The 10,414-nt window shown below is 40.0% G+C and overlaps 1 protein-coding gene and 1 long non-coding RNA gene across 2 annotated transcripts; one reads left to right on the forward strand and one right to left on the reverse strand.

Moving 5' to 3' along the window:
• Positions 1-501: 501 nt before the first annotated feature.
• Positions 502-8,585, forward strand: LOC113454077 (hyaluronidase-1; the record flags this gene model as incomplete). Its single annotated transcript, XM_087923161.1, has 3 exons — positions 502-543; positions 5,365-5,454; positions 7,290-8,585. Coding segments are annotated over 3 exons (483 nt in total), but the record flags the coding sequence as incomplete, so codon positions are not given.
• Positions 8,586-9,159: 574 nt separating this feature from the next.
• On the reverse strand, positions 9,160-10,393 carry LOC148126878 (uncharacterized). The gene is made up of 2 exons (XR_015741670.1): positions 10,201-10,393; positions 9,160-9,252 (listed from the first exon to the last, which is right to left on the reverse strand). It is a non-coding gene; the product is annotated as an uncharacterized LOC148126878 (long non-coding RNA).
• Positions 10,394-10,414: the final 21 nt, after the last annotated feature.

Here is a 10,414-nt window from a genome sequence, read left to right on the forward strand (position 1 = left end):
TGCTGCCCTCTACCGACCAACGCCCTTGGCTTTCCTTTGCCCAGCCCGACGCTCCGGAGAAGCGGGCGGCGCAGAGTACGTGGGATCGTTGTTTTTTTACCCTTCCCCGCCGGATTTTCGCTGTGTAAACTTTCTTAAAAGTTTAACTTGATGCAGAATGAGGGTCCTTCCCGTCTGGATCGAGATCGATTCCGCACTGGGGGTGGGGGGAAGCGATTCGGTACGCCGAGCGGGCGAGGGAGGCTGAACCCACCAGCAGCACTGACTCCGGATCCACGTCCCCACTCTCGCGTCCTTCCCTGCCCCCTAAGCAGGCGTGGGATTTGAAGCGCCATGAACGACCTGGCGGGCCTTCTCTCCAACAAACCACGATGTAGAGCTGATTAGATTAAACCTGGAACCTTTTCCAGCTTCTTTGAGACGCCAGATTAGCGCGCGTTCACGTGCCTCGTCCACTCCTGTTGGAAGTGTCACGTCCCTCGTTAGCCCTTATAAATTTGGCAAGCGGGAGGATCGCGCGTCATTCCTCGGCTGGAGGAGCGGGTGAGTTGCTCTCTTGCGCTCGAGGCATTTGCTGGCTGGAAGTTGTGGCTTCCCTTCGCCTGGGAGTCCCTCTCCCTCTTCCCCCACACACCCCCCCCATAGCAGGGGAAGCCAAGACAATTGGCAGGTTTGCAATAGTGGCGAATAATTGGCAGGCTATTCTAGATGGGGCCTACCGATTACTAAGAATTTCGGAATTCTACGAGGCAGTTCGAGAGGGGGATAATTTATTGCGCCCACCCGCGTCCTATTTCACTTACAACGGTACAAATGTTTGGGTTCCCAAACTACGGTTGTAGGAGCCCGAACACGAGAGCCAAGGTTGTAATTTCTGCGTGTCTGAGCTAAACTTCGCTAGTAACTTACTAGATCTCTCTCTCTCTCTCTCTATATATATATATATATATGTGTGTGTGTGTGTGTGTATAGTGTGTTTATATAAATGCGTGTGTGTATATAGATGTACGAAAACACACACACACACACACACATATGTATATAATATATATATATATATGTATATGTATACACACACATGTATGTATGTATATGTATATGTATGTACGTATATATATATAGAGAGAGAGAGAGAGAGACTTTGCACATAATTTAGGGTCTTTAGAATGTGGGTGTTAATATACAGTATATTATAAACACGGCCAGAGCAATGATCAGTCTGCAGAGATCCAGGTCAAAGGAGTCAATAGTCTGTTTCCACAGGTATCTTTATGAAAAAAGATTCTGATTAAAGGTACATGAGGTTCTAAGTAATTTTGCTGCTGTGATCCAAAGTATTTTATTTCATGTTTAATGAGACTGAAAATTAAAACCAACACATCCAGAACCTTCTTGCCTCCATAGATATCCTGATGAGCACTTCTTCCATTCTAATAAAATGCAAATACAGTTCATTATGTGACTCACGGGAAAATAATCCAATGGTTTCCTGTAAATTGGGAACTCCTGCAAGATTATTAACATGGGCAAATGACTTTAAACAGCTTGCAAGCGCCAAAGGAAGAAAAAGTAGATTAAATTAGGAAAGTTTGTTGCCCGCAGAAGCTGTTGAACTCCAACTCTAGTCTGCCCATTTTGAATTATGGAAACAACATCTGTAGGATAAAGACTTTGCTCCTCAAATGTAAATGAACTGAAATGTTTATTTTATTTTGTCAAATGCTTACAATATAAAATAAGAATAAACATTAAATATAAGAAATAGGAGCTAATAATTGGGGACAATAGGACAGGGATGGTAGACACGATTGTGCGCTTATGCTTATGGGACTAGAATTCGGTCTTTTGGTTTCTAGCTTGGTGCCTTAACCACTAGACCAAACTGGATCTCCGTATTTGTACCAAAGTTTAAAGAATCACAGTATTGATTTTTTTTTTAAATTGGCTATTCTGCAAGAATAATTTTGAGTCTTGTTCTATTAAAATAAATGGCTAGGTGTCTTTCAGAATAGCTTTGCTCTGATTTGTTTTCAGAATCCTAATGTGAAATGCTGTTCTTTCATACCTATGTACATTTCAGGCAGAAGCGGTGTTGCATTATAGGGATAATATCTGAAACCAAGGTGGTTGTGTTGCCTTTGGCCACTTACAAATTGAGCCAGATTTACTATTTGCCTATAGTACCTATGTTTCTTTAGTGTTGATTACAGTATCTCCTAATGCCAGCCACTGCTTAATGTCCTATGTTTGTTCATAGCAGTGTTATCTTTATGTTAGTATGCATTTCTTAGGGCAAATCTCTTCCCTCTTGAACTTACATATGCTGGCAGAATCAAATTTATAGCACTTTCAAAGTTACTGCATAACTAAATTGTGACAACTAAGCCTAAGGAACAATAAGGAATTGAGAAATTGTAGGTCTGATTAATTGATAACTTCAGGCTTAGCTAAAGGTTATGTAAAAATTTTGGTTTAGCAATACTTTAGTGGTATAAGTTTGTAAGGAGATGTGGAAATTTGGAGTAATTAAAAGGCAGCAGCTGGTATCTATTTTATGCAATTCTTGTAACTGGATTCAGCTTGATATTCCATCCCATCTTATATTTTGGGCTTTGGTTTTGCTGATTTAGCAAAATGGCTTTAAGAGATTGAATTATGAAAGAGGGTGTAATTTATTCAAATTTGAGTTGGGTCACAAACTTAGGAGATAATTTGAACTAAGTCTCCTCTCCCAGTATGAAAATAGAAATATATTTAAGGAGATATTGTAAGATTTGCCAAGTATGCCGGATGTATTCCTGGAACATTTGCTGCATCTTCTCCAACTTGATGTCCTCCAATTATTTTGTACCACAGTGCTAATATTTCCCAGCCAATTATAAATCATGCTGTAACAAAATAGTAACTGAAATAATCTAATCCTTCTACACTTCTATTTTAGCTTTTTCCTGTTTTCCCCATAAGAGATAGCTTTTGATGCATATTCAACTGACACCTCCCTATTATGACCTTTTCCTATTGGTGAACTTTTCACGAGATGAGAACTGACTGCCTCCAGAAAGTCATTAATGAAGCTTTGTTTGGGAGAGAACATAAAAGCAAAGAGGGATATTATTTATGATTTTAGGAATAGTAAGCAGTACAAGTAGGCCTCGACTTACAACAGTACATTTAGTGACTGTTCAAAGTTGCAACCACACTGAAACATGTAACGTACGACCATTATGATCTCTGCAGAATCCCCATGGTCATCTGATGAAAATTCAGATGCTGGCAACTGACTCATATTTATGACCGTTTCTGTGTCCGAAGGTCATGTGATCCCTTTTGTGACCTTCTCTCAAGCAAAGTCAGTGGGGAAGCCAGATTAATTTAATAACTGTGGCAAGAAAGGTCGTAAAATGGGACAAAACTCAATGTCTCACAACAGAAATTTTGAGCTCAATTTTGGTTGTAAGTCAAGGACTACTTGTACCCGAACTGTTAACCAAGGTCACTGGAAAAGCAAAGATTAAAAATTAACACTGAATCACAGCAACATTAAAGATCCCAGAAGGACTTCCATTTCTTTGCCACTTGATTTTGCTCTGGATGAACCTTGAAGGGTAGATGGAAAATAAAAGGATAGGTAGGAATTCATGGTTTATTCTGTATTGTTTCTTCTGAGAGCTATCTACTCCTCTTATTGGTGAAATTATGTTCTCCATTTACCAGGAAGAAGTACAATCATTCTTTTTCACAATTCTACCAGAAGCCTCTGGCATTGAAAAGCAAAAAAGACTTGAGCATTTAACTGGAAAATAGGTTGCAAAATGGAGATGCGCATGGAATACTTGACTCTGTGGTTCTGCTTATTAAATGTATTTCTAATGGTTTGGAACCATAACATGACTGAAGGATCCCCAGCAATATTGGGCCACCCATTCATCTCAGTCTGGAATGCACCAATACAAATATGCCAAGAAAAATACAAAATATCCCTTGACTTGAGAATTTTTGATCTAATCGTCAATCTGAATGACTCGTTTATAGGGAAAGACATTACTCTCTTCTATAGTAATAAATTTGGATACTATCCATATTACACGAAGGATGGAGTTGCCATCTATGGTGGTCTCCCTCAAAATGCTAGTCTAAAAGCTCATCTCCAGAAGATTGAACAAGACATTAATAATACCATTTTGCATGTTGGTTTCAGAGGTCTGGCAGTTGTGGACTGGGAACGCTGGCGGCCCTTATGGATTCGGAACTGGGGTTCTATGAAAATCTATCAAAATAAATCCATAGAGTTAGTTAAGGAGTGGCATCCTGATTGGCCTGCTGACAAAGTGATCAAAGCGGCCCAGTTAGAATTTCAGCAATCTGCTTGGGCATTTATGGGGCAGACATTGGCCCGTAGTGAAACCCTGAGACCGAAGGGCTTCTGGGGCTTTTATGGTTTCCCCAATTGCTATAACAATCAATTCCAATATGCCAATTATACTGGAGAATGCCCAGAGATTGAGAAACAGAGGAACAACGAATTGTACTGGCTCTGGAACCAAAGTCGGGCTCTCTATCCCAGCATTTACCTCCCCCAAATTCTCAGACTGACTCACAAAACTCTTGAATTTGTTCGTCATCGAATCCAGGAGTCCTTCAGGGTTTTGAAGTGGACACAGAATGACATCCCTGTCTTACCTTATACTACCATTGTATATGAGTCTACTCATAACTTCCTCACACAGGTAAGCACTTTTTGTGTCTGGCCTAGTGCGGGATTTGATAAGCCTTGTCCAGTGGGAATTTGCTGGAAAACATTGCATGGAAATAAGAATCATGGACTTTAATAAAATACCCTTATCAATATCCTTAAAGTTTTTGAAGTCAATATGGCATCACAATTAAATATCTGTTGCTGTAATTTTTACTCAACAATAGACAGAGCAAGCCTATTCCCACTCCCCCCCTACCCTGGTAAATACTTTCAACATATCAATGTGAAAAATTAGCATCTTTTTGCAGTTCAGTTTTATGCTTGGTTTTGTATTTAACAGCATTTCATGTTTGGATGAGACAGGATCAAAATTAATGACGTGTTGAAAACCTGGTTTTTTTTTTAAATTGCGTTTTTGTTTTGGGGTAACAAAATTTTTATGGAAGATTTTTCTCTTTCCTCCCATCCCTTCGGTTGGAGGAAGTAGACTTGAAGCCTAAGTGCCATAATATTTGATTTTCCATCAATAACAGAGAAATTGTCCCGTTAGTGTAGAGCCAATACAGTCCTTTTATATAGTGTCTTATTGTGGCCAAAGGAGGAGTGCTAAAATTCAGCTCCTGAACAAGATGTGTTTGAAATTACCCCTTAATATCCTTGTTTTGCAGGAAGACCTGGTCCACACCATTGGTGAGAGTGCTTCTCAGGGTGCTGCCGGAGTTATCTTGTGGGGTAGTACAAATTTCAGTAAATCTCAGGTGAGTGTGGCAAAGAAGTCAGAGCTGGTCAGAGGGCCATGTGATGCTAGGTAGGAGAACTTCAAAGATTCAGAGTATAGTAAGATATATTATTTGAGCAAAGGCGTTTCCAACTTTTTTTTTCAATCCATATATTATGGATGTATAATATATTCAGTTACGGGATAAAAAGGGTGCTCCTCTAGAGTACCTTTGTCAGGACTTTGATGAATAAATATATATCTCTGTTCTGCTGGACTTCTCTGCAGCATTTAATAAGATCAACTAAGGTATCATTCTGATTTGTGGTTACTTGAGCAGGATAAAATGATACCCAGCTGTGCATTGTCATGTCAGGCTGTATTGGAGATGCTATAAACTACAGGCTGTTAGGGTTTGGATGGGCAGAAAGAAGCTGAGATTAAAGTCTAGCCAAGTGGAGTTATACTATGCCTATAAACATCAGGTCTGCCTGATCATACTGACCCCTGTAATTGCTTCTAGTGAGGTTGTCCTGTCTCTGAATGTACTGGTGCATAATTTGGATCCATACAGCTCCTGCTTGAGTGACAAGTGGAACTGTGACCAGGGAGTGTTTCTCCTGGCTTCAACTGATGTACCATTTGCAGACATACCTGTATCAGGTTGGCATAGCTTAATTCCATAATAACCACGTTTGCTATTCATGTATACGAATTAAATTAAGACAAGTCACAACATTTGTGGTGGAATGTAGTCTGGATTCCCAGGAGGAAGTGTATTCCAGAGGAGCAAAAGACAACCGAGATAGTTTGTGTGGAAAGAGAGTTAAGGCAACTCCTCCTAGAAGTTCTGAGAATATGTTAAATCAGGGGTGTCAAACTCAAGGTGGATGCTTAAATCTGGCCTGTGGGACCAGCCTGGAAATAGCAAAGGACCCGATGCTCCATTTTGGCCAGCAAAAGGCTGCAGGAGGAGTCCATCCCATCTCCCCCACCCCACCCCGGCCAGCCCACAGAGGAGAACTACAGTGCTGATCTGGCCCTCGAAGGAATCCAGTTTGGCACTTTTGTGTTAAATGGTGCAAGTAGTCCGTTCTAATCTGGCAAAATTTCTGTCTATAGCTGAAGGACAATGAAGGAAACTGCTTAAGAATCTCAGTGTGTCTTTCTTGGGTTTTTTTTTGGGAACCTAATAGCATTTTAACTTGAATCCAGAGTTAATACAACAGCCTCAAGATCATCATAATTATATAAAAATTCCTTGGGAAAAGTCCAGTTATTTCATTACATTTCTAAGTTTAGTCTAGTGCTTGGGAGAAAGGGTGCTTGTATTTTTAGCGTACTTTTAATGGATTGTTATGAGCAACTAGGATTATCCTATGAGATAATGCCAATATAAATTAAATAAACAAACCCTGGGTAATATTTGTCCTTTTATATCATGTCAACCACACGGATGATGACTAGAATGTCAGACACAAAGGATCAGCACCATACCTTAAATTGCAGTACAGAAGGTTTATTCAAACGTATACACAAAAATCTAATCAAGTTCAGTGTTAAATTGGTGCCAGATAAGGGTCAACAGAATTCAAGAGGGACTGGACTTAAATTGTTTATGGCAATGTAAGGACTCTGAGTTAATGACACATTTAACTCTGCTGCCACTATCCCCGCTCTGCCTTTTATAGATGTTTCCTTGGTGACCATGATGTTTCCTTAGATGTTTCCTTGGTGACCATGACATCAAGTTAAGGGAAAATGGTCAATCATGGATGGAACGCTTGTGGGAAATGTGTTCTATGAATAATATGATCATTGCAGACAATTTTTTTTAAATCATTTTTTCTGGCCCTTCTTTTTTGTACCTTACAGGAAGCCTGTCTTGAAGTGAAGGAGTATGTGGACACGCTCCTTGGCCCGTACATTATGAATGTGACCAGTAGTACTAAGCTTTGTAGTAAAATGCTCTGTTCAAAGCATGGCCGCTGTGTGCGGCAGAAGAATCACCCAGAAGCCTTCCTGCATCTCAATTCTGCTAGTTTCACTATTAAGAAGCATAATGTCACCCCTGGTTTTATTCTGATTGGCCAGATGTCAGTGAAAGATCAAATCAAGATGGCCCAAGAATTCACATGTCAGTGCTACGATGGCTGGAAAGGACTGCATTGTGAGAAGAAGTCAATCCACAATGAGGTATTCAGTCCTCAGTTTCATGATACATAATACATGTCAACAAGAAAACCTCAACCTGCAGAATTAGTCTGTTTAAAATTAATATCTGATCAATATCTGATTAATTTAATACTTGAGAGACTACAGGCTACATCACAGCCAGCCAAACTAGTTCAGAATTCTGGAAGCTGCAGTCCCATCACATATGAAAGGCAGAAGTGGCTGAAAATTGGGCTTCATCTTTTTGCAATAATACCCAAAGGCATTGGCAAACAATTTTTTCCCCTCTCCTGCTGAGTGCAAGCAAAAATCCTCCTAGAAAATGTTTTTTTCAGTCTCTTTGCTTGTAATACAGTTTTGCCTTGCAGCATAAAAAAGCTGGCATGCTTTTTCTCTTGATCATGATAGGAATACTGTACTGTGCTTTTCTTATGAATATATTTGCCTTCATTTCCATCTGAAGAGGTAACATCAGTTTGGTGACATCTTTGTGATGACATGTGGATGCATGCTTGGGAGAAAAGACAGACTTCATTTCTTTGGGAGACCCACAATTTATTCTTACAGTTGTAGGATGAGCATTTTGAAGGAAGACAGCACTGTCGCCCATCAATTGCCTTTAAAATAAGTGCAAATACTTCTGCATACCGTTGTTGCGCCTGGTGCTTTTCTAGGTTGTTCAATGACTATTTTTATGCAGAGGCTTTGTGATTCAAGTAAAAGGCCTAACCCATTACCAGATTTCTGCAATTGAACTGCATGCATGTATAGCTGCTGAGGCTACCTCCAGTTACAGTCGATACCCTATCTCAATGTTTTGTGCGTTACATTATTCTGCTACAGCTTAGACACCGACTTTGAGAAGGAACTAGAGCAATAGTGACAATACTGGAATTTTACTGTGGAACTGAGTTGATGTAGCAATTGGTTATTGAACACGATTGCTATTTTATTAAATTATTAAATTTATAATTAAAGGATAATTAAATTATTGAAGTGTTATGTATACGTTGTGCTTAATCAAAATCTAACAGATCACTATTACCAAGCAGAAGCCACCCACACATACTTTACATATTGAACTACATGATATCCAGTACTCTCTATAATATCAATCAGTGTTCTATCCCAAATGTGTTTATAAACCCACACTTGCCAAATATCCTGGTAGCTGGGAGAGATGGTCATTTAAGGGGGGGGGAGGGGAGGTAGAGTCCTCCTTTCTAAAAAAAATTAACCCTTGAAAATTCCATTTTCTTCCACCCCAATGGGACAAGAGGCAGAGAGGATGTTTGTCAGTTCTCTTAGCAGCACAGAAGCAGGCTGGCCTCTGGATACTCCTGCCTGCCTTGTTTGGAGTGTGAGAGAATATCCAAGTGAGTCATGCCCAGCTGGTTTGGCCTGCTGGGTTCATGGCACAGGCATGTGACAATTGCTGTAGGAGCTCTCTGGTCATGAGACTCCTTGAAACAGTTGCAGAAGAGTGGTATATACCAATACCAATAGCTCTTAGACTTATATACCTTTCCACAGCACTCTCTGGATGGTTTACAATGTCAGCCCACAAGAATCTGGGTCCTCATTTTATTGACCTGGGAAGGATGGAAGATTGAGTCAACCTTGAAACCCATCAGGATCAAACTTCAGACTGGGCAGAGTTTGCCTGCAAAAACAAAAAAATTTGTGTGTGTGTGTATACACACATATACATACATACATACGAACACAACACAGAAGCCTGATGATGGCAGATAAGATTCTGCCGAAACGTTGCTACAACACAACTATAATGACAGGAAAATACCCTAACAAAGCTGAATATTGTGTGTGTGTGTGTGTGTGTGAGAGAGAGATATATGTTTGTGTGTTGGCAAAGCTATTGCACAGGGGCTGCCATTTTGACTTTTTTTAAAACCATACCTTGAGATGTCATGAGCTTGTATTTTCCCCAGCTATCATGTTCTGGGAGTTGCTATCCACACATTAAAGTTGTCAAGGTTGACAAACAGCCTTGAAGCATTCCTTCCCAGTCACTTTTGAATCTTTACCGTTAATAGCTCCAAGCAACAAAGCTATTGGCAACGAACTGAGGATTACAGTATAATTCAAAAACATCCGGAAAACACCTTGTTATAAATGGAGTAGGCTTACTGAAGTTTCATTCTGAAAAATGTGCAAAGAGAGGTGGCCTGAATATTTTACTCTAAGAAAAAATAATCCTTTTTCATATTAATAACTAAATAGTGCCTAACTTTTTAAAGCTGAGTTAGTATAATTACAGCCCAGCTGTAACCTGAATTTAACCAGTTTAACCAGTGTACTAGCCTGAATTTAACCAGTTTTTCCAAGTAAAAATAGTTAACCACCTTTCTCACCGTTTTTTAAAAATTTTAAAACATGTAGCTTCTGTTTTCCATTTTTTGAGCCTAGGCAAAGGATCCGGACTTTGTCTCTTCATCCGTTCCTTTTTCCTCCCTCAATGTACTCCACCCCTTACACATATATGTAATTATATATTAATATATTACACATATATGTCTGTATGGAGATTCTCACACACTCACTCTCTCTTCCACACTTCACGCGCGGACACACAATCGTCTCTTCGCACCTATCTTTCGCTTTCTAGCCCCACGTTCTCGCTTCTGCTCCCAGTAACGCACAAATCACGCTTCCTTTGCCGGCCCTCCGCCCAGGCGTTTGCATTTTCCTTCCCAAGATGAATTAATGGCTCCATTTTCTTTCATTTGATGCAACGGAACTTCGAAAGGAGAACCGCCACGGAAACCGGCTCGCAAAAGTGAGTGAGGAAGGACAACGGCAAT

This window comes from Pseudonaja textilis, chromosome 2, assembly GCF_049901715.1.
Source record: "Pseudonaja textilis isolate UNSWEBS1 chromosome 2, rPseTex1.2, whole genome shotgun sequence".
In the NCBI taxonomy this organism is placed as follows: Eukaryota; Metazoa; Chordata; class Lepidosauria; order Squamata; family Elapidae; genus Pseudonaja; species Pseudonaja textilis.